The sequence below is a fragment of the Polyodon spathula genome, chromosome 5 (genome assembly GCF_017654505.1).
Source record: "Polyodon spathula isolate WHYD16114869_AA chromosome 5, ASM1765450v1, whole genome shotgun sequence".
Classification (NCBI taxonomy): domain Eukaryota; kingdom Metazoa; phylum Chordata; class Actinopteri; order Acipenseriformes; family Polyodontidae; genus Polyodon; species Polyodon spathula.
The window spans coordinates 35,329,445-35,354,963 of NC_054538.1; the positions used below are offsets into that span (position 1 = coordinate 35,329,445).

The 25,519-nt window shown below is 38.9% G+C and overlaps 1 protein-coding gene across 6 annotated transcripts in view; it reads left to right on the forward strand.

Annotated features, from left to right (window-relative positions):
* The window catches only part of LOC121315894 (ralBP1-associated Eps domain-containing protein 1-like), a 32,519-nt gene extending 23,133 nt beyond the window's left edge, over nucleotides 1-9,386 (forward strand). For all 6 annotated transcript variants that reach the window (XM_041250467.1, XM_041250468.1, XM_041250471.1 and 3 more), the window contains 7 exons: nucleotides 844-974; nucleotides 1,163-1,227; nucleotides 1,405-1,587; nucleotides 4,936-5,025; nucleotides 5,157-5,305; nucleotides 7,831-7,936; nucleotides 8,352-9,386. In XM_041250467.1, the coding sequence (XP_041106401.1) occupies nucleotides 844-974; nucleotides 1,163-1,227; nucleotides 1,405-1,587; nucleotides 4,936-5,025; nucleotides 5,157-5,305; nucleotides 7,831-7,936; nucleotides 8,352-8,420 (793 nt within the window). In that variant the 3' untranslated portion in view covers nucleotides 8,421-9,386. The remainder of the gene's footprint in view (nucleotides 1-843; nucleotides 975-1,162; nucleotides 1,228-1,404; nucleotides 1,588-4,935; nucleotides 5,026-5,156; nucleotides 5,306-7,830; nucleotides 7,937-8,351) is intronic.
* The last annotated feature ends 16,133 nt before the right edge of the window (nucleotides 9,387-25,519 follow it).

Genomic DNA, 25,519 nt, shown 5'->3' on the forward strand with positions numbered 1-25,519 from the left:
ATTTCATACTGGAGAACTGAAGCACACATCACTTATTCCAAAGCAATCTCCACAATGCATTGTAGTAAGTAATGACAAAACCAAGAAGTGAGTGTGAATGTATGTGTTTCTGTACATTTGTTATCAATTTTGTGCAACTGTACAAAAGTGATGCCAGACAGCGAATCATTATTTGGAAGATTCTTTGAGACAAAGAAAAGAAGAAAGGTGATGGCTGTTCTCAGCATGATGGTGGAGACTGGTTGCTTCTCTGGGCGCTACCATGATTGATTCTGCTGGGAACAGGTGATCAGTGTAGCATTGTGGGACACACTTTACTCTTTAACATATGTGACATTTGCATTAAGTACAGTTCACTGCTGGAGCGCCATATGAAACAAGGTGCACCAGAGGCAGTCAGAGTGGCAGAGGAAGACACGCTAGTGTCAAAAGAACGTCAAGGCTACTTAATTGTTTCAGACGCCACTCTACTAGTGTACTTAATGGGGGCATAGTAAATATTTTGTGTTTGAATTCAGTTCAGCACGCCGCTGGAACATCGGTTTGAAACGGGAGTTATTTTCCTAATTTGGCCATTTCCATTGAATCTAAAGCTTATAAATGGAGAATGTGGTACAGTACATTGTTTCTGACGTCTTCAAAGACTTATTAGCAGTTGTTGTGGTGGTACGTATTTATGATCATTAATGAAAGCAAAAATGTTATTTTTATAACAGTTTGTGAAATAACACTGAAAGTGCAGAGAATACATAATATGGGGCAAATAGGTAAAAACATTTTACAGGAAACCGGTTGGAATGTCAATTATTTGACTGGCACTTACTGGTTTTATTATTATTGCAGGTCACATTCAGGTACCTCTCCAGAGGGACTAAAAGCAGTAGCTCCACCTCCACCCCCACCAAGACCTCATGCCTCACATTCACGCTCCTCGTCACTAGATATGAACAGGAGCTTTGCTGCAGTAACCACAGGTGGGTAGCTTGTAGTGTGAGCCATAGATTATGGCAGTATGAAGAGCAAGGTAATGAACAAAATGTTGTTCTGGAGTTAATTTCAGTTTAAAAGTTTACCTTTTGCTTTTCTCTATTGAATTGAATTAAGTTTATTTTAATGATTTGTTAATAGAATTTTTTTTTTTTTTTTTTTTTTTTTGGAACAGGACAACAGCAAGCAGGTGTAGTCGCCTACCCTCCTGCTGTGCCTCCAAGACCTCAGCCAACACAGGTAAATGAGTTCCAAAGCATATATTAACTTTATTGCCTAGACTAATTCTGGGATAACATTAAATGTGCCTGAGGGGTGGTTGGGTGTACAATAATAAATACTTTTATTATTTTTAAAAATTATAATCTCTGCCTAGCAGTATGTAAAATGTATATCTGCAATCCTTTCTTTCTGTAGGTTGCAGGGCCCCATATGCATCGGTCAGTGGATGGCGATGGTGTAGTGGTTCACTCTAGTACCTCACCTCAACAAATACCTGAACAGCCGAACTTTGCAGATTTCAGCCAGTTTGAAGTATTTGCGTCAGTGGCAACAGAAGAGTCATCTGATGAAGGTGAAAAACACTCTGATGCCATACAGGTCAGTGTCAAACATGACCCTTTGTCTGCTGTGATGCGTAGGGCTGTAGCACAAATCCTGTATGATTTCCATTACATGAGTAGATGTTAAAACTTCATGCTGATTTGAACTCTGCTGTCGCCAAGATAAGCTCTAACTAACGCGTAGCTTTACAGTAAACTAATGTGATCCATCTGCATCTCCATCCATTTGCGTTTCTTTTCATCTGATGATGTAGATATCCTTCTGTCTGGTGTTGATGGCTGAAGTGTAATACTGGCTCCAGGGATCAGCTTATTTTGCCTCCCAAGTGCATCAGTACACACAACGGCTGCGATGCTGCCTCCGGGGATCAACCCAGTGCGGTCTCCCCTGCGCATCAACAACCGTCTGGATTGAGCTAAGTAGGGTACACCTCTGGGGTCTTCAAGTGGGCACCTTCCGTCCTCTGTATTTCGTCGACTAGCCCACGACACCTCAAGAGGGCTCGACAATGATTCTGGTGTCCCAGCATCCTCAGCCTTTGCATCTTCTACGGCTTTCTTTGCCGCCCAATTTCTTCCAGTTTTCACACATGTTCTGCCTCCCTTACGCATTTGTTGCGTTAATCTAATGATATCATTTTCAGTTGGCGCATTTAAACTCCTTGGTTAGAGCAGAGACTGGTAGCTGCAGTATTCCTTTACTATAAAGTCCCACCCTGCTGAGGCAGCATGCAACTCCCAACCATTTCCTGACGTATGAACTGATTTAAAGCTTCCAGTTTCTCAACTGTTGTCAAAGAAACCTCATACACAGTCAGTGGCCACAGCAGTCTTGGCAGTAGACCAAACTGAAAGCACCAGTTTGTTTGCCTGGTAAAGCGCTGCTGTCTATGCTCTTCACCCTTCCGCTGCTTGTTGTCTAACATCTCCCACACAAACTGTGTCCTTTAGATCCCTATCGAACCATCTCCCTAGACTTTTCATTGGCTTCTCAGGCACTGTTGGTATTGCCTCACCATTAATGTAAAACTTTTTATGTACTACATTTAATTACAGAGATGTGCCTTGATTTAGTGGGCTTGAATTGCATTTGTAGTCTTGGTTGTCATGTCATCCATGTATGCTGTAATTGGTGGTTGTCTCATTTCAGAAGTCAAGTGCTCTCCTCCCACTACCCATTTTGATGCCCTAATAATTAATTTCATTGCCATGGTAAAAGCCAGTGGAGAAATGGTGCGTCCTGCCATTATTCCAACTATTAGGCATAGCCGTGTTGTACTGAATAAATTGAATAACGAAATTGCAAATCTCCAAAGTAGGTTTTTACTAAATTTGTTATTGTCATCGGTAAAACTTCTTAAATCAAACGCTACCCAAAGAAGTTCATGTGGCACTGAACTATATGCATTAGACAAATCCAGGAATGTCACATGGAGCTCCTTCCTCTCCTTTTTAGCTGATTGAATTTGTTGCCAGATCACACTGATGTGTTCTAAGCATCCTGGGAAACCTGGAATGCCCACTTTTTGTACTGACATGCCAATGAAGCAGTTCTTTCATAGGTGAGTTGATAATCTCTGAGCAGTAATGCTGAAGAAAATCTTGCTTTCTACATTTTATAGGAAAATAGGGCAAAACTGACATTCTTGTAAAATCTTTCTTTTGGTATAACGACTCTACCTGCTTGGCGCGATGCTCTTGGTACAACATGTTTTTCCTATGCTGCTTTCATCAATTTCCACAGGATTTGTTGAACTCCAGAAGCACTCTTGTGAACTCCATTAGGCCCTGGAGATGATAACGCCCTTGCTTTTTTCACAGCTTGCTCTATTTCTTTCCACTTATGTGCACAGTCCTCCATTTGGTATTCAGGTGAATTGATAGGTGGGATGTCTGAAGGAATTGACATAGGCTCCTGCCTTTTTTAATCTGTATGTGTTTCCTCCAAATATCTCTCCAGCTCAAATTTAGACGATTTTAGTGTGCCATTTTTTTCTTACTGGTGAATAGCTTCTTTAAAAATTTGAATGGGTCTTTTAAAAGTTAGTGCTGGCATGCTGCTTTTTTGTAGCGTTACCGTAGGCACTCAGCCCTGTGCAATGTTGCAAGCTTATCTTTTATGACCTTTTTTAACTGATTGAGTCCCTCCTTCTGACTTTGTTCTGCTCTTCTCCATTGCTTCCTCAGCGGCATCCTTTCTCTAACTAAGCATTCAGTCTCCTGCTGTCGTCTAGACTTTCTAGGAATAGTTTGTACTTTTTCCAACTCCAAACCTCTCACTTTCATATGCATCGGTGATGTCCCCAAATTTATCCAGCAGCTTTTCAACTGTTCCACTTAAACTTTCCAATGCGAAACTGAGAGCCATGTTTACTGTTTCCCATGCTTTTTTATCACAAGCTCTTGGCTATTTAACTTCAGGCTTGTACCCGTTGAAGTTATTTTTTTACGCTGGTTCGTCTGACCAGGTTCACAAGGATCATTAGGTTCATCACTAGTTGTATCCATACAAGTCCTCCTCAGGTCTATGGCAGGGGTGCAGATATCTTGAACTGTGGTTTGCTTCCTGTCGCTGGACATTCGACTGACTTCGTAAGAAGTTCTGATCAACGCGAGGCCCATGTCCCTTCTCCCTCAAGCGTTTCATTCTCCCTTGATGAATCTTCAAACCCCTGACTGTCGTCACCTTGCTCCAGCTGCAGGCACAAACCTGGACTTTCGTGTCTTTGCTAACCTCAGATCTTGAACTAGTCTTTTGTAAAGTAATCTCCATTCTCATATCCGTTTCCATTCCTAAGTCGTTAACCGCGTTGTCCAATGTTGACTTATCTTCCGCTCAGGCTTTCTCAGGGTATTGTTCTGTTTAATTTCTTAGAAGCCTTGGGCAAGTTTCTCCAGCATCCAGTTTACCTCTGTAATACTTTTTAAAAATATTTCGTAGAGATATTTTATCCAAGCCAAATATGTCCTGTAAGCTAAAGTATACAAAACATCAAAGAATTGATTGATACCTCTGTGTGTAACTCAGATGTTTTCCTGTAGATTTGATAAATGGTATGAAGAGATTATGGTCTTTCTTATATACAGTGCTAGACAGTTGTATCAGTTGTGTGTGTTTTGTGTAGCATCACAAGAGGCACAATATTATGTTTTTATAAATAGTTAAAATTCAGACATTCTGAACTTTGTCTGACCCAGTGGTCTTAAATCCAGTCCTCAGCCATCACCACCCTCCAGGTTTCAGTTTCAACCTGCCAGTGGTTCAGTGTTGGCAAATACAATTATGTACTAGAATAAGGCTGTGTATTATGGTACTTGCACACCATGTCCTGTTCCACAGATGTAACAGCATTACTGATTTTAGTCCTGTTCCTGATTTGTATAGGCTGACAAACCCATAGAATCTGCTGGTACCCTTAGAACTGCAAAAGCTGATGGCCGGGGAGATGATAAAGCAACTGTTACTGCAAACACAGTATGTACAAATTAAAAAAAAAAAAAAAAAGAAAGTGTAAAGAAAAAAGTATACGAGTATCATTGCCTTTAATTAAAATCATAAATTAAATGTTGCTTTGATTTATGAATTTTAATACGCTCTGTTATCAGGCTAAAGGTTCCACACCTCTTGCTCCTCCGCCAAAGCCTGTTCGCAGAAGATTAAAATCAGAAGATGAACTGAGACCAGATGCAGATGACCACTCACAGAAATCAAATGTCATAGCTGCTGTTCTAGCTACACAACCTTCAATTCCAAGGTAAAATATATATTTTAGTCTTAATGTTACAAGTGTAATAAGCTTTTCCACTTTTTTTAATATAATTTAGTGACCTATTATTTTTATAAACTTTCCCCAATTTGGAATGTCCAATTTATGTTTTCTCTCCTCACCGCAGCAAGTCCCTACACAGCACATGCATTCTGAGGGTGTGTGAGCGTCCTCAATACTCCTGTTGTATTAGATCAACAGAAGGTGCAGGAGACAGAGAAGACGAGTGGGTACACAGAATATTGCAGAGTAGGGAGGAGTTAGGGCAATTCCACACGCTCATTGGTATAGTCAAGTGCTGAAAATTACACCATGGGTATTGCCTCAAGGAAGTATGCACAGTCGCCTTGGGTACAACCACTTCCCATTAAAGTAAAACATAAAATAAGAACATGATATGTATCGTTGATTACACCATACTTCATATGACGATATTCTATAAATTATTATTATTATTATTGTTATTATTTTAAAGCAAAAAAGCAACTACAATAATCAGACTGAAACGTCTTTATGGAGCATATACGTTGTGCTTCTGCTATAATTATACATTAATGGATGTTACAACTAAATTATAACAATTAAAAAAACAAACAAAAAAAAAAATCCTTGACATATACTAGAACCAGTTTTCTGATGTGATGTTCTGTGGAGGGCAGTCTTCTCTGTAGTAAATCATTGCAATGCCTGTATTTACTGTTTATTGTGTTTAAAATATTATATAAAATAACACCAGGTAGGTGATGGTGTTACATTTAATACAGCCCTGATTGGCCAGAAACATTTATTGATATTGTTGTAGCAGGAAAAAATCGCTCTGAAAGCGATCAAAACGATAGCTATTGTTATCGTTTACAACAGAGTTGTCCAATCCTGGTCCTGGAATGCCAGTGTTCCTCCTGGTTTTTGTTCCAACTGTGCCCTAAATTACTTAATTAGAACAGTAATTGGTAATAATTGGTCCAATTAAGTAATTTAGGACACAGTTGGAACAAAAAACCAGGAGGGACACTGGCAGTCCAAGACTGGGATTGGACACCTGGTTTACAGACCAGAGGTGGTTGAGCTACTGATCATGGAGAACAGAGATCAGCCCTGCTTTATATCTGCTTTGAATGTGCTCAGTGTCTGGCCAGTAGGATTCACTGTTGCGCGATGAAGAGACGCAATCCCTGCCGGTTTCCCATCCCCCCCACCCTGGGAGTCTGAGCCAATGTGACGCCCCCTTCGGAGTCCCCAGCAAAGTTCGACCTCTTTGCACAGCCTGGACAGTCCAAGCTGTGTGACTCATCCTGCGCTCCCAGCGGCAGCACTTTAACTGGATGAGCCACTCTGAGACCCCCTCACTTTCTTTTAATGCCCTTCTAAAGTCAGTACAGGCTTAAATGGAAAGCTGTTTGTTTGCTTGCATCTGTAACCATTTTTTGTAAAGGACTTGTACACTTCCTAGATTTTATATCAAAGTAGACAAAAACAGCTTGTTGGGATTCAGTAAATGCTGTAGAAATGGTTTACATCCTCCTTTACATAGCCCAGTCTTTGATGTTATTCCACATAGCCATTATTCTCCTTATGGTAAGCTAAATGTATATCTTAGAATTTAATAGAAAATAAAAACTTACCAAAATAGTAAAACAAACTGATCTGGTATTGCATTGTGCTAGAACAGTGTAACTTTTTTGTTATTTTTTTTTTAAATTAGATTTTCAGTCTGGATTACCTAAATCAGGGCTTCTCAAACTCGGTCCTGGGGACCCCCTGTGGCTGCTGGTTTTCATTCCAACCAAGTACTCAATTACTTAACTAGACGCTTAATTGAAGTAATAATTTGCTTAATTAGTCCATTTAACTTGTTCTCAGCTCTTAAAAATTGCAGTTCAAGTTACTTATAAAATGTTATAGCTAACTTGAAATCTGCAACTGTTCAAGAGCTGAAAATAAATAAAAAGGTCTAATTAAGCAATTTATCAGTTCAATTAAGGGTCTAGTTAAGTAATTGAGAGCTCAGTTGGAATGAACACCAGATGACACAGGGGCTCCCCAGGACAGAGTTTGACAAGCCCTGACCTAAATGTACCCAAAAAACATCAAGATTACAATCATTTGTGTAAAACAGTGGTTCCCGAACCGGTCTTGAGGATCCACTGTGTCTGCTGGTTTTCATTCCAACTGAGCTCGTACCCTTAATTGAACTGATACTTTGTTTAATTAGTTTATTAACTATTTACTTGTTTTCAGCTAATTAAGTAAATTAGCAGTTCAATGAAGGGTCTAGTTAAGTAATTGAGAGCTCAGTTGGGGAACCACTAGTGTAAAACATGTTAGTATGACTACAACATTTTGCATGGACATTAGTTATTCCACATACTGCGATAATACAGCTGACAATCCCACATACTGTGAATGTATGGAAATGTGACCTACCTTTTGGGTTCTTTCACCTGTAATGTGTCCTTGGCGGGGGCGGGCGGGTGCATGTTCTTGACTTATTTATTTATTTATTTTATTCACAGATCTGTGGGCAAGGACAAAAAGGCTATTCAGGCCTCAATTAGAAGAAATAAGGAAACAAACACAGTCTTGGCCAGGCTCAATAGTGAATTACAACAGCAGTTAAAGGTAAGGAAAGGTACTGGATCTTTAACCTCTGAAATTCTTTCAGCAAAAATCTGTATGCAGTGGCCAATTGTATTTAATGTCTTCCCTCAGAATGGCAAAATAATTGACTAGGATACTGTATCTGAGCTGTAGTAAGCCTCCAGATTTCTGGTATAGGATGCACTGAAGCAATAGATTACAAAACTTCTAGTATTGTTTTTTCAGGTCAAATGCACATACGTTTTCAAAATTGTATTGCCTGATCCCTGTTGAAGTGAACTGCACAAAGAATGTTTCTCGCACAATTAACATGTGTGAAAAGGGTGTTTCATGTAAAAGGTTTAACGGGATTGTTGTTCTACACCAGGTTTAACAGGAATGAGAACCGGGATGGAGGTTGAATAATTTTATATTTTATTTTTTTAATTTCCTGCAGGATGTGCTTGAAGAGCGCATTTCCCTGGAGGTTCAACTGGAACAACTGAGACCATTTTCACATTTATAAGACTGAAAAAAAAGAAAAATCACTAAAAGGCATAAACTGTCCATACCCTTTGCTGGACTTTCATGTTTAGCTTTGCCACTACCACCAGCACTAGTTTGTGGTCGTCTGTTCCATATAACTCTATATATGCAAATGTTTCTTAAGTACAGATCATCTGCATACAGAAAATAATGGAAAATAACATGTTTTGTGGGGGGTAGGGGAAGGAATGTTAAAAATGGTTGCACTTTTAATTACAATAAGGAAATCTAGGTTATTGCGTCAGCGCCTTACCTTAGGACACGTTCAACTGAAATTGACTTAACAGGCATTAAAGCTACGTGTTTCCAGTATTGTTTGATTAGGAGCTCTGTGATGTGGGTTAAAGCCGTCCTCAGACTTAATCAATAGAGCACATTAAAACAAACTGTAGATGGCCCCTTTTAACTTGGTATGCATATGCAGACAATTGTTTTGTCAGAATGTGAGGAGAGTGTGGTTAAATAGGACAACCCAGATTGATCGGCTGCACACAATTACTGTTTTATCTTGTAGTGCCATGGTGGCTGATTTTTACATGCCAGTTAATCATTCATAATTCTCAAATCCTACCTTTGCTGCAATAACAATAGATGATCAATCCTGATGTGAAACAGATCACCTGTTACTAATCTTGTGATACTTCCACCAGGCTTTTTAATTTTATTAGTGAACCACAGTAACTGTTACAGCAGATTGTCTACCTTGTACAGAATGTGACCAGAGGCAACTGCAAATATATTTACTATGTTTATTATTTTGTTTTTCCCCTCATGTAGGTAGGTACTCACACACTCCTGTGTGTACTTCATAGAGTTCACAATTAGAGTCCTTAACCAAAACGGTTCTCCCTTAAAGAGTAACAGCTGTAAAGAAGGCTGTGTGGTCTGATGGTTAAAGAAAAGGGGCTTGTAACTAGGAGGTCCCTGGTTCACTCACTGACTCAGTGTGACCTTGAGCAAGTCCATTAACCTCCTTGTGCTCAATCTTTCGGTGAGACGTTGTAAGTGACTCTGCAGCTGATGCATTGTTCACACACCCTAGTCTCTGTAAGTCGACTTGGATAAAGGTGTTTGCTAAGTAAACAAGTAGAAAAATAAACAGTTTTGTATCTATCTCCACTCTACTACAGCTTCACTTGTGATGTTACCTTATTTGTATAATTGTCGTTCAAAGTCAAATCTTTTCTGTACCTTTTTGGGTTACCTTTTCTTCACCTCTCCTCTAAGCCTTACTCTTAATTTCCTGGTTTTTACTTTAATCTGTATTCTCACTGTATTGAACCAAGGAGAGCCTTTTTCCTGCTTTCAGGTTGATGTACTGTATAAGGGGTATGTTGTATATTGTATGATACACACCTTTTGATCTCATATGTAAATTTGCATCAATTGCTGCCTAACAGCAAATGTTGTATTTAATTGCTTATATTCTGGCTGTGGGATCATAAATGTTAAACTGCATGGTTGTATCTGCAGAGTGAACTATCAGCTGTGTGATTTTTACACAATAAAAACAGCACACTTTTATTTGCCTGTTTTTAACTTGTCTGTTAAGTGGTCTAAAGAATCATAATTAAGAATTAATGCATATTGCGATAATACAATATTTGGAGGAGTCTTGATTTTGAGTAGCTTGCAGCATCTTATCTTGTCAAGCGCATTTTGCTTTGCCAAAATATGTAATCGTTGGCAACACCTGCAATGTCTAGTTAAGCTTGCAGTTGGTCAGGAGATTATATTGGTATTACAGTTTTCATATTTTAATGTTCCAGATTTCACATTACTACTGCATTTGCACCAATTTATTACTTTTGAAAAAAAAAGGTTTTTCAATTCTTTAAACATGATCAAAGTGGTTGTAACAAGTGAATAAATATGAAAACGTTGCTGTATAGGTCTTGAGTGTGCAGTTTTGAAAAAAAACATGTTTTATACTTTACTTTTTTGATGCCTTATGGATTTTGTCAAGCAACCTTGTAAAAAAAAAAAAAAAAAAAAAAAGAAAAGTAGATACCTGTTTATATTAAATCCAGATGTTTCTTCTAATCATCATTTTTTGCCATCAATTGTCAGCTTGTTCCACTCATAAAACCAAATTGTTTATCCAGTAGATGGAGATATATATATACAGTTCCTTGCAAAAGTATACAGACCCCTGACCAATTCTCTCATATTACTGAATTACAAATGGTACATTGAAATTTCGTTCTGTTCGATATTTTTTTTTAAAACGCTTAAACTCAAAATCAATTATTGTAAGGTGACATTGGTTTTATGTTGGGAAATATTTTTAAGAAAAATAAAAAACTGAAATATCTTGCTTAAGTATTCAACCCCCACACATTAATATTTGGTAGAGCCACCTTTCGCTGCAATAACAGCTTTAAGTCTTTTGGGGTAGGTATGTACCAGCTTTGCACACAGTGTCAGAGTGATTTTGGCCCATTCTTCTTGGCAGATTTGCTACAGGTTGTTCAGGTTGGTTGGACGACGCTTGTGGACTGCAATTTTCAAATGGTGCCACAGATTCTCAATGGGATTGAGATCAGGACTTTGACTGGGCCACTGTAGGACATTCACCTTTTTGTTCTTGAGCCACTCCAATGTTGCTTTGGCCTTGTGCTTGGGATTATTGGCCTGCTGAAAGGTGAATTTCCTCCCAAGCTTCAGTTTTTTTTAGCAGAGTGAAGCAGATTCTCTTGCAGTATTTTCCTGTATTTTGCTCCATCCTTCAATTGTAACAAGATTGCCAGTCCCTGCTGATGAGAAGCATCACCACAGCATGATGCTGCCACCACCATACTTCACTGTAGGGATGGTGTGTCTTGAGGTATGGGCAGTGTTAGGTTTGCGCCACACATAGCGATTTGAGTTTTGGCCAAAAAGCTCTATCTTGGTCCCATCTGACCACAAAACCTTTTCCCACATCGCAGCTGGGTCACTCCTGCTTTCTGGCAAACTCCAGACGTGCTTTCAGATGATACTTTTTGAGTAACGGCTTCTTTCTTGCCACCCTCCCATAGGTGCACCATTACTCCACTGCCAGCCACTGAACTCTATAGCTTCTTCAAAGTGATTGTTGGCCTCTCTGTGGCCAACAACAATAATACTAATAATGCACACATAAAACATTCTCTAATATAAACTTCTGATTCAAGGTTTGGTAAAATCTGAGCAAACTATTTCCAGTTGCTGTGCCATCTAAAGAAGCCTCTTATTTTTCACCAATTGCAACACTGATTGCACTTTGTAGTACTGACAACAAAATACATTTGTGGTCTTCCCTTTCTGTAATGCAGATCAACTGACGTTTTGGGCCTTGAACAAATGCATTCTTTGTTGACGTAAAAAAAAAAAAATATATCAGTATTCATTTATAAATAGAATATTTGCATGCTAAAGAATGGGTGGGATACTAAGAGGTTAATATTGCATCTGTAAATATTTTACTTTTCACATACATCTATATTGAGAAGAGATGCAACATTCATTAATGCAATAATCAATTACATTAAATTACGTGTGTAAATATAATCAACAGATTTAAGAAAAAAAAAAATCTTCTCAGTACTCATAAACAGACATCCTTGATGTATGTCCAGAGTAAAACTGGCCAAGGAAGGATGGGAATGAAGTGCAGTACAGTTGGTAAACAAAAAAAATAGGCAGTTCATAAGATTTACTGTTAAAGTCCAGAACATGATCCAATCCAGATGTATGAAAATTAAATATTGCTATACAGATCAAAACCCAGGATCTGTATGCAGGGGTTCAAATGACAGTTGAATTATATCATGATCTCACACTAGTGGTTGGTAAGCATGACAATGAAGTTTGCAAGGCATTAACAGTGAAATTTAGCTTGTTAGAAAACGTAGTTATCTGGAAGATTGAACTGCATCAGATCTGTGACCATGCAAGGCGAACAACAAGTGGGCCATTACCCAGTAACTCAAGGATTTTAATTGTTTTCATGATTTAATAATTATGCCTTACATGATTTAGGGGTAGTATCACTAAGAATGCAGAGACTTACACTTTGTGTCTGGAATGTCCTCTTTGAAAATCATGTGATGGGCCACTGATGCTAAGAAGCAGTGAGTTGTCTTGCAAGTGTGTTCAAAAGGCACATGAGAGATGATTATCGAGGTGATAACCACTGTCCTGAAGTTACCAAAAATAATGGTATTTGATTTGGCAGTTCACTGAGCCAGGCTAATTGAAGAACTTGTATTTCAGAAAGCCACCCGACTATTTAACATCAGGGTCTTCACACAATACGTATAGTAAATTTGAGTGTTGTTGGGGGTGGGTTGCAGACGTATTGTTTAGCACTTCTTGAAGTGCATAAACCCCAATTTTGTTTTTGGAAAAGTTGCACCATGCATTCGCTTCCTCACCAACAGAGATTTAAGAAAGTTCAGCCACTGGGATATCTTTTTGCAAATCCTGTGTGTAATTCTTTTGAAATTTCCCAAGGGAAGTGTTGACTTCCACACTAGGACAGCTTAGCTGAGACGCATCTTGTACCTGAATCGGATATCTATTTGCTTCCATCAGGTTCTGTAAATCGCATGAATTAAATACTTAATTACTTATGTAAATATTCAGATTTGTTTAATTGAAAGTATAATGAAGGCACTGTATGTTCTTGATTCTGGTACCTCTCAGTGGCTGGTTAAGAACATTATAAGGGTTGGGTGATTTAAAGATCTCAAAAAACATACTGTACATTTTTTTCAAATATATTGTATATTAAATAACCTAAGTCTTGCTGCTGTTTTAGCTCAGATATTCACTTTTTTACCAATATTTTTAAATAACTTGGGTTGGCCCCAGTAAATAAACTCTTTCAAAGCCTTATTGGGCTATATATTGTATGAAAAGCAAAATTAGGTAGTCAACATTAGTACTAAAATGGGTCTGTGAAACTAGCCATAAATTAATGGACTGATTAGATAGTCCAAGCTTAATGCTAATTTGAGTCTATGAAGCCAGAATACATTTTCCTGTGATAGTGATTTAAGTCTTGCACATTCTCAAACAGTCCCAAGCTGAAGAATGGAACACACATTATAGTCTGAATATATTTACTATAAATAAAATATTACTATTGTTTCCATCGTGTCCGAAATCACTACACTTACACATTGCATTGTGCACCAGTTCACTCAATTCTGTAGTCCTTGATACCGATTCAAGATTAGTGAGTTCCTGGATCTCAGATGCACTGACATGGAGGCTATCATTCTTAACCTATCATTCTTCTTGTAGAGGGCTGAGTAAAGAATGGAACATGCTATATCCTGCACTGATTAAGCTTCTGAACCAGGAAACTGGAAAAGTTAGAGCTTGATCAGTATCCTGGTTTGTCTGCACCTCTGCCAAGCCCATTGAATCAAACATAAACTGCCCTGTGTGCAAAGACCACAGTTAAAACGCCATAACTGTGAGACGGGGTATCCTGTAGCTTTCGTGAGAGACCACTGGTTAACATCTAAGGATGAAAAATACAGTGCTTTAAACAGCTGGCAACTACCACTTAAAACTCAGGAAATTCATCACAGACTACACCTATCATAAATTTTGTAAAATGGTATCTCCAGCTTATTTGTATTTGATTCAAAAGAGTAACATTTCATACTAAATTTTTGCTAATCCTTGCTTTAACAGAACTAGCACCCTTTGGCCTTAATCACTATCTGGCAGGAAAGGAGGTATAAATTACCACCTTCTTCCCCAGGCAGTCAGTAAAATGCTTCCTGGGTATTCTGCCAGGGCTAGTCCTTGCAGTTTGGAAGCTTTGTTATTACATTCTTGTCTCAGGGATCTCAAATGTAGGCAGTTTGTTTCAAACTGTGGTGCTGCAGATTTTGGAGAATTGTTTTTATATTGCACACTTTGCTGTGGTTGAATTCCTGACTAATCAGTTACTGCAGTAAAATGCCATGATTCCATCATTCTTTTAATTTATAGTACCTGGGAATCTAAATCTAAAGATCTTTAGATTTCTTTGAGGTGCTACTTAGAGGAGTACAATAAGAATGATTTTGTTGCTATTTCAATAAAAGCAAGGTCACTGGTGGTTCTGTGATGTGGACTAATGTCCACTGAATTAGCTGAGACCACCATATTACATTTATTTTGTGACCTGATCTGAATTCACGTGAAGACTTATGATTTACCCTGCTGCATCACCTAGCCCCTGGTGCTTTGTAGTATTTTATCCTAGTTACTACCACTCGAGAGTTTTGGAGGTTTGGGTTGCAGTGCAGTCTTACCAATAATTCTTCCACACACTTCCTCCTGCAGTTCTTGGAGATAAGGTTTCATGTGTTTCCTGTTGGTCTTCAGAGCTTTCCCCAGAACATCCACCAGCCTGCACCGGGACTGCAGTTTTGCTTCAATGAAGTATTTGACACACGGAGACTGCTTCAGGTTTTCCAAGCCACTCGCTCCAAACTAAGAGGAAGATGAATATTGTAGAAACAAACCTCACATACTTGATATTGTAGAAATTATTTCAGAAACAACTTTAGATATCTCAATACAAATATTCTGTCCTCCTGTTTTGCTCCAGATCCACCACAAATCTTAACTATACTGTTTCAGAAATCATTTTTCTGAATCAAACCACAATAGAAACCAATAGATCTCACACTGCATAGAATTTTTTTATGTCTGCTGCAGCTGCAGAGAATGATCTGATACATACAGATGGGGCCCAAAGTCATGGGAGGACCCAAAACAAAAAGTTTGTTTTAACAGATAAGAATGTATGGAAGCGTATTAGTGCCACAGAGAAAAACAATATTTATTGAGTTATTGCAAGATAACTTATTTCTTAATAATAGTCTCAGTTGGAGTGTCTGTATCATGGATGTGCGCAGGTCGGAAGTTTGATTTGATGCAGATGAGTTGATGTAACCAGGTAAGATTTCATTCATTTTAATAGTGATATGTAATGATCACCAGTTTCACCAAATGCAGGAAACTAATGCAGGTTTTGAGGTGATTATGTACAAAATAAATTTACGTTATCTCTTGTTGATAAACAGACTGCAAAGTCCGACGGCTTAGAATTATACCAAGGTTATGGGCCAACAAGACAAAATTTGCTTTTGTCCTAACCCAAGCTCAAAGTATTTCTTGATGAAGTCTTCGTGTGTCATTTATGGCTGTCTGTTTATCAGAAAAGAGTTGTTCCAAAAACCTGCAAAATTTGAAAAATAAAAAACAGAATTCTAAGCTATCCGTGATAGAGACACTCCTACTGAGACTATTGTATTGTATGCAGCTACAATGATCCAACATTACTGTGAAATAATGCATTAAATCTTGTATTTTCCGTGGTGCTAATAAGCTTCCGTAGAATTGCGCGCAAACTGGAAGAATTTCACTCACTGACATTTTAACCGAGGCAGTGTATCTCACACAAAATAAAACAGGCTGACCCAGAACTTACTGTCTCGCTCACTTTCACGATGACACAAGTGAATTCAAGGTCAGTCAGTTCGATTTTGCTTGAATACAGCAAACAATGTCTCTTTCGCAGAGTATAAACATGAGAAACAGGAAGAAGAGGAATGCAAGTGGCAAAGGGGGGCATTAGAAATATTTTTACAAATCGGTGCTGAACTAAACCACTGAAATCCCCGACCCTGGAGAAAGAACATTTTCTGTAACGAAGCGTGTCAAAAACCATCTCTGATCAACAGCAAAGAAAGGAAAGCTCACTACGTTTGCTTTATTGGTGATTGAGAAAGAAGTAAGCCACATTAAACTGCATTTAAGGCCAGTCAGTAAAACAAATCACATTTTGACACGAAATCTGATTTTGGATCGACATTACTACAGTATCTTTTTTTATTGCTTTACGGCTTTTCCAGTCAGCTCGAATGACATACCAACACCTTATGTGATGGCAGTGAAAAGTATCAAAAGAAGAATGCCAATTAGCAAATTAGTATATATGTTCTTCAACCAAGTAGCCAGAGCACAACAAGCTCAGGAGACATCGTCCAGCTTTTAACAGATTGTTCTTGGAAAATATTGGATAGCTTAGATCAGGATAGTCAGTTATTGTGAAGGTCTGAAATTCTTAGTTACATCAAGGTGAAGGTCTGGAGCACATTTTAGCTGACCCCTATACCCATACCCACAAACAAACACATAACTACACAAAATATAATTATTACACATTTTGTTGGTTTTAGAGTTCTTCATTTGGTTTATGAGATTTTAGTCTGCCTTTTTTGTCGACTTGTTTCAACATGAGTTCTTTCCCTGCCAAACTATAGAATTATATAACTTCTGTATGTTTCTGTGTTAGGAGACCCAAACATTGTGTTTCATCATTGCAAAAACAAACGTGAAGCACAAGATGAAAACAAAAAGTTTAAAAAAGACTGTGCCTTCTCTTTCAAGTGAATTAAAATAAAAATATAAAAACCTAGAAACAGCACTCATGATAAGGTTTTAGTTCTGGGAGTAAATTACCCTCTAATTTTAACACAGAGAGTAAAATGTATTTTCAGGGGTTAAAATGCAACATTACCTTGAAGTCATGAGTAATCTCGATAAATTATGTACGCTATTTAATGGTAATGGTTGCCAACTTTCCATTTTTCCAAAACCGGACAAATCCAGCTATGGAAGTGAATCAGCCCCAGGGTGCTTTACTGAGCACAAAACCTGAGAATGCAAGTGAAGCGATCTGCGGGGAGGGGGGGCCTTGATAACAGCCACCTCCTTCCCCTGTGCTCTCAGACTGCCGCGGGCCAATTTACTGTTTACAAAGTTTCCAACCTTTACCTCTTGCATTAAATAACATAGATCATCCAGCACGTAACAGTAGTAACTTTAGTTATTTGTATTCACAGATGATCACACCCACAATAAGTTATAAACAACCAATATATTTATTGTGTCATTAAAAACAAACAGATAAAACTGTGTACTTTCAAAAATGATAAAATGGGAGAATTAAAATAGCAATACAAAACAATATAAAAAAAGGAAACCCTAACAAAAACAACAATTGGCGCAATATTCCTAGGGACAGTACTGCAAGATAGCAAACTTTTCTGCTATTATTAAAACAAATACAAATAATTGCTGGTTTTCAGCTGCTGCAAATCTGTAACTTTCCCTATATCTCTTCCATTTCAATATAAGCCTTGTGAATGGCCAAAAAGCTTTTATTCTTCTTCACACCACCTGGAAACATGTATTTCTATTCCGATAGGCTAGTGAGATAAAGTGACAATTTTATGTTCCTAAAGGCAGTATTCAGTTGCTTTTGGATGTTATATTCTCAACATGTTATTATCAACTTTTTAATTTTAAAATCCTTCCACAGAGTTCTTTGTTTGCTTACCGACATTTTTTTCCATTTCGTTACACATTCATGTACACCCCCCCCCCCCCCCCCCCGGCTCTGGGCAGCTACCGTGCCTTGCAAGTATCAGGTATGAAAGGATGTTGGCACGGTATGGGTTTTTACAAAAATCGTGGAAACATTGTGGCACACTTTCATAACAGTGACAGAACAATGGTAGCACGGTGCTGGTGGTTCGTGAAAACAAGTTATCTGCGTCCTCTTTGAGAGGTGTGGCATGCTACCTGTATATGTTGCCAGTAATTAGACAGCGTTGGTCTCACCTGGGCTTCATCTGATCATTAATTCTCTTTACTTTTTTAGACCTACTACAATAAGGTATGAAATGTGTATATAAATTGTGTACTTAAAAAAAAAAAATTACTAATGACAATTATTGGCACTAGAGATGGGAAAGATTGATGCTTGCAAAACAGGCGACAGCAGCCAACACACACAGTTTCACTTCATTTTAGCTAATATTGTTGTACATTTTGTTTCATTCATGCCGTTCACTGTATCTGCTACTTACTATCACAGCAACACCTACTGTACCTTCGAGCATCACACTCTCATAAGAACCATGTTGTCTCACAAATGCAAGTAAAAACACAGATTGGTGGGACCATCGGGAAAACCCTATGGAATTCCATGGGGGATTCAGGGATTTTGGGTATAAACTTTCTGACAGGGCCAGGTGAGGGCCTTGCCTCCCGGGGTTACCTTCATGAGAAGGGTGTTGCCATATCCGGGGGTGCTATAACTAAATATCACTACATAGCCCATTCCCACCCTGCCCAATTTGGGAGATTCACAGTGGATGGACCTGGGGTAGCGGTGGCAGTTACCCAGAAAGATGAGAAGGTACAGATTCACAAGTTTCGACTGTAAATAGTCTGTTCCTGGTCCCTCTTCTCCTTCAGGCTTCACTCGATATATTGGATGGCCCAGGTAGACAAGTGCAATGACAACTGAAACGCCGGGCCCCCCTTTCAGAGCTATAGTGGCTCTCAAAACTATTCACCCCCCCTTGGACTTTTCCACATTTTATTGTGTTACAATATGGAATCAAAATGGATTTAATTAGGAGTTTTTGCCACTAATCAATGCAAAAAAAAGTCCATAATGTCAAAGTGAAAAATAAAATCTACAAATTGTTCTAAATTAATTACAAATACAAAACAAAAAATAATTGATTGCATAAGTATTCACCCCCTTGAGTCAATATTTGGTAGAGGCACCTTTGGCAGCAATTACAGCCATGAGTCTATTTGGATAAGTCTCTACCAGCTTTGCACATCTGGGACTGCAATTTTTGCCCATTCTTCTTTGCAAAATTGCTCAAGCTCCGTCAAGTTGGATGGGGACCTTTGGTGAACAGCAATTTTAAACTCTTTCCACATATTCTCAGTTGGATTGAGGTCTGGGCTTTGACTGGGCCACTCCAGGACATTGACATTTTTGTTTTTAAGTCATTCCGGTGTGGCTTTGGCTGTATGTTTGGGGTCATTGTCCTGCTGGAAGATGAATCTTCTCCCAAGTCCCAGGTCTCTCGCAGACTTCAGCAGGTTTAGCTCCAGGATGTCTCTGTACTTTGCTGCATCCATTTTGCGCTCTATCTTCACAAGCGTTCCAGGCCCTCATGCAGAGAAGCATCCCCTTAGCATGATGCTTCCACCACCATGCTTCACTGTAGGAATGGTGTTCTGAGGATAAAGTATGGTGTAAGGCTTGCACCAAACATAGCGCTTAACGTCGAGGCCAAAAAGCTCTATTTTGGTCTCATCAGACCATAGAATCTTCTTCCACTTTCAGTCTCCCACATGCCTTCTGGCAAACTCTAGCTGAGATTTGGTGAGTTTTTTTCAACAATGGCTTTCTTTTTGCTACTCTCCCATAAAGGCCAGTTTTGTGAAGCACCTGGGCTATTGTTGATGCATGTACAGTGTCTCCCAGTTCAGCCTTGGAAGACTGTAACTCCTTAGGGTTGCCATAGACCTCTTGGGGGCCTCGCCCTTCTCGCCTGGATACTCGTTTTTTGAGGATGGCCTGTTCTAGACAGATTCACAGTTGTGCCATATTCTCTCCATTTCTTAATAATGGACTTTACTGTGCTCCAGGGGATATTCAATGCCTTGGAAATGTTCTTAAATCCTACCCCTGATTGGTGCTTTTGAAGAACCTTATTCCGGATTTTCCTTCATCTTCATGACGTAGTTTTTGTTAGGAAATGTACTAACCAATTGTGGGACCTCCCAGAGACAGATGTATTTAACCTGAAATCATATGAAACACCTTAATTGCACACAGGTTGATTCCATTTAACTAATTATGTGACTTCTAAAGACAATTGGTTGCACCAGAGCTTATTTAGGTGTGTCATAGTAAAGGGGGTGAATACTTATGAAATCAACTATTTTCAGTTTTGTATTTGTAATTAATTTGGAACAATTTGTAGATTTTATTTTTCACTTTGACATTATGGACTTTTTTTGTGTTGATCAGTGGCAAAAACTCCTAATTAAATCAATTTTGTAACACAATAAAATATGGAAAAGTCCAAGGGGGGTGAATACTTTTGAGAGCCACTGTATATGACACTTGAAATCGGGTGAATAGACAATTACATTATCCAAATAAATCAGCAAAGATTCACTTACTTGACCTCTGAGACAGCGCTGCATCAGTCACTGGAAAGTAGCGGGGGCATTGCATAACCATGCGCTCAAATTCGTATAGGCCTAGTGGAGTCGAGAATGCATTTTTCTCCCAGTCCTTGTTGTCCACTTCCACTTGCCAGTAACCACTTGCCAGGTCCAACATGGAGTACCATCAAGCCTGCTTCAGGCAGGTAAGAGATTCCTCAATGCGGGGCAGAGGATATGCATCCTTATTGGTGACAGAATTCAGCTTCCTGTAATCCATGCAAAAGCGCCAGGAACCATCTTTCCTTTTCACCAGGACCACTGAAACAGCCTATGGACTCGCACTTTCCCGCACAACATCACCTTCCAACATCTCAGCGATTAAGGTCCGAAGTTAATAGAGTAGAGGGGGAATGGTTTGGAACCGTTCTCTGATAGGAGGGGCCATAGCAGTGGGGATTTGATGCATTACAATATTAGTTCTCTCGTAGTCCATCTTGCGATTGGAGAACACATCCTCCCACTTCCTAAGCAAGATGGCCAAACGATGATGCTGCTGAGGGTCCAATCCTACTCCTTGCAAATCCACCATCAGGGCCTCCGTCAGTATGGACAGGCTCACTTGCTGCACCTTTACTCGGATTATCCCAGGTTGTTCAGTCGACAACATGACCTCCTTCTCCTGTATTTCCAAGCTGTCCACTCACAACATCTTGTCCCTAAGGCACAATCACCGACCCCTTCACTTTGGCCCACACCATCATCTCACTCTTCGGTGGTACCCGCAGAGATTCCTCCTGATGCAATCTGGCAATCCTCAATACTCGACTGCCCCTCCGCCTTCATTCCACCTTGTCGCCTTCAGGATAGGCTCTGATCTGTAAATACTGGTTACACCGCAAGTTGGCTATAGCCTCAGTTAAACACACAATTGCTTTCCAGCAAAACACTAGTACTTAACTTATGCAGCTTATAGCCCAGCTTTGAGGTACAACACCCCGCTCCTGCTTTCCCTGCAGATCTCCCAAGGGCTTATCTCCTCCCCTGGACTTTGGCAGCACACACAAGGAGGATTGCTGAAAAACACAACACACCAAGCTCAGCACGGATTACTTCTCAGCTAGGTAAACACTGGCATTTAGCAGTGTAATTAAACAGTTTATCTGTGAAATGTTCAATGCATGAATCGTGCAATCGTCCTTTTCTGGCTGTACGTTCTCTTCTCTGGTTCTTGGTGTGTAGCATGTTGTGGGCTTCCTGCGGCTGCTTGCCTACATTTCCCATCCCAATACTGCCTCTCTGCTGCTGGCAGCAGGCTGCCTGCCTCCCCAGTCTCGCTTCAGTCTTCTTGCTCCATCTTACTCCAGGCTTCAACCTGACTCCTGATCCCTCCTCCCTCACTCCCTTTGTCTTACTCTAGAGCTGCCTTTTTATAGCTCTCCTCTTAATAACCCCTTTCATTATTACTGTTTTACTGGTTTTGTGTTTCAAAGCATATACATATTTTTGTTACTGTCCTTTCTTTTCATTCTGAGCATTTGCCAATATTGTGTAAATAAATAGTCTTTTGAGTTTAATACATTTTCCTGTTTCATTTTTGCTGTTAGCAGTTCTATTTTCAGTGAGGTATATATTGTATCTCTCTGTTATTGGTCTTCTCTTATTTAGAAATAATAATTGAGAATGTATTTGATTTATAGCGCTGTTTGTTATAAATTGATGTCGCTAGTTTTTAAAATGACATCTGAATTGTTGTTGATTTAAATCTGTATAGTTGCTTCTCTTAAAAATGGAATACGTGTTGTTGAATAAAGCAATGAAATATTCAAAAATATACAGGGGTTGCTGATTTATTTATTTATTTTACCTCCAGTATATTTTAGTAGTTGTATTTCCAATTGTTTCAACATTGACCACCTAGTCTTTGCCCGGGCAGTCTTGTTATTTGGATCTTTATGATGACATTGACCGACAAAATTGGTGCTGTTAGGATCTGACATGTCTGGTTATTGACATCTTTGGCCGACTTCAAATTTGGCCGTAACACACACACACACACACACACACACACACACACACACACACACACACACACACACACATATATATATATATATATATATATATATAGTGATGGAGTGGACTCTTATCAAGTCTATGGAGGCTTTAGGACCTTGGAGATTAGGAGATGACACTTTACCATCTTGGTAAAACTGAAGTTACCAGGAGGCCATCTTGTTAAAGGTCTCCTATATTGGTTAATTTATTATTTAATTAAAGATAATGAGAAAAGGCTAATCAGCCTCAATTTATTGAGCTGATTAATAAAGTGTTCTGGTGCTTGGGGGTTGGAGACAGTGTTTGTGTGTGGACTGGGAACAAAGAGAAAAGGGTATGGTGTTAGTTACACTTGTGTATAAGTGTTTGTGACTGGTAAGCGGCTTAGGCGTCCAGCCTGGTAGTGAGGGATTGTGGCTACTTTAGTTAGCACTCCAAAACCTACCTCCAGTTTGTTTTGTTTATTTTGTTTGTGTGAAAATAAATAAATATACATCCATTGCTTTGGGAGTGCTGTTTTACAGAAAAATAAGTGAAGTCTGCATGTGGCAAATATACCCCTGCATTGTCACAACAATTGATTTTATTCTTAACAGAAGGACGGTAAAACGCGACTGACGTGTATCTGGGTATTGTATATCCGAGTACTGACTGTAGATAGAAAATTAGTTTGGGAGCTAGAGAGAGATGAAAACATATAATAATGTATTCTGAATACATTGCGTTACAACCCTGTACCTCGTAAACTGGAACCATGGATGATACCAAGATAAGAGTTTTCTTTGGTGGACGGTTTTAGAATATCTTCCTACAGATTCAGATTTGCTAGATATTTTCTGCACACACCTTAATGACGTCAACACATTTAGTCAAGGTAAAATGAGACATCAAGTTAAAAAACTCCTTTTTTACGCTATAATAACTGCATACATGAAAGCTAATTAAACTGATGTCTAAAAACTATATGCTGGGCAGTCTTTGATTCAGCTTGAAAATCCTTTAGGAAAGTCTGTCCTGACTAATACTAGAATATATATATCTTTTTTGATTCAAGTGCAAAAAAAAGGACTGATCACACACAGCTGTAATATTAATGACTTGTACAACAATGCTGACCTGTGTCTGGAACTACCAGTTAATTTGATTGAATACTTCTTTATAATATGCTAGCAGAGCATGAACAAGTTGCTATACAGTATAAATACATTGTATTAAATTCACGCCTTTACCACCAGTCTTTTCTAAACACAGGGTAGCTCTCATGTGCTGATCCTTGGATCAGAAGGCCATGGCTTATGTCTAAGCTGTGCTTATCAGATTGCATTCCTAACACAGATTGAACACAAGCCTGCTGTTTGGCACACACATTTGAGTCAATGTTGGTGGCTATTTATTTTTTGTACAGTCCCCTTTTTAGAAATCTGATCAACTTTTACAACTGCTATGAGTATATGACAAGGGATATGCCCAACAGAACCTTCAAACACTTAAGCACCACTAACTTTTGTGTTCTGATACTCTCAAATTCTTATTCTAGCTCGCTCTGTCTGATCCACTTCCTGCTAAACAAATCTAACTGACTTATACCCAACTATTAACAGACTGATGATGACAAGTAAAATAGAAAGGAGGGAAATGTCTAGGAATTTAAATGTACAATGTTAGGAACAATGGGCCCTACTTTCCACTGTGCTGTAATGAAAAGGAATGACTTATTTAAAATTAGTAAGGGTAAAATATGGTGTTAAAATAGCACTATCGGTAATTACAACTGTTTTATATTTTTTATTTTACTCAACAAATATATACATTTACATAATTCATGCCCCTTAAACACAAAATCCGGGCCATTATATGCTGGCAAAAACATTAATTGGAAAGCTTGTTTAACATTTCTAATAGGAGAGTATGAAAAATGTGTATTATTTTCACACTTGGGTAAGAAAGAATTCTTTATCCCACTGGTCAAGCTTGGCTTTAAAGCACTTTAATACAATCCACTACAGATTAGGGCACTGAGCACCGAGTGACTAACACCTGGTTATGTTGCTACAGTCAGTTATTATGCAGTTGCCTCAGATTTTACTTCTTGAGAATCAATGTAACCAAATACACTTTAAAAGGGGAATACATTACTAATACTGCTTTATGCTGAGAAATCCAGCAGAGTAAATCATATGAAGAACTTCCAGTGCCATCTCACTTGGGTGGCAATGCACAGCCCTTTGGAATTGAGGAAAAATGTATAGGGATATGACGTGTGGCAGAACTGTAGTGAAGTCCAGTTTGGTAATGGGAATGACCCCTGTGAACCAGTCCCTAGTAAACCTGCATGAAACACCCATGCACACAAGTTAAAACCTAGTTTTTACTGTAATACAGGCAGAAGTTAAAATTGTATTTGAACTGGAAGAAGAACCTAAATACCTTGGAGCATAAATTCATGTCCTTTATTCTAATTAAGCATCCCTAATAGCCTCTATTTCAACGGTCTGCGGCTGGAGCAAGGCGACAATGGTCAGGGGTTTGAAAATTCATCAAGGGAGAATGAAATGTTTGAGGGAGAAGGGACAAGGGCCGAGTATTGATCAGTACTTAGGAAGTCAATCGAAAAAAATCCAGCCACAGGAAGAAAACTACAGTTTGCAGGATATCTTGGCATAGACGTGAGGAGGACTTGCTTGGATACAGCTAGTGATGAACCTAATGATCCTTATGAACTTGGTCAGACAAACCAGCTCAAGAGAGAAAAGAACCTCAAAGGGCACAAGCCTGGAGATAAATGGCCAAGAGCTTGTGAGAAAACTGCATGGGACATGGTAAAAACGGATCTCTGTTTTGCATTGGAAAGGTTAAGTGGGACAATTGAAAGGAAGCTAGATAAATTTAGGGGCCTCCTTTTATGTCAGGTGGCTGGGCGCTGATTGATCGTTAATTAACCTAATCAACTAATCAACCCCAGCCACCTGAACATAATAAACCCAGGCAGGTAGGAGAAAT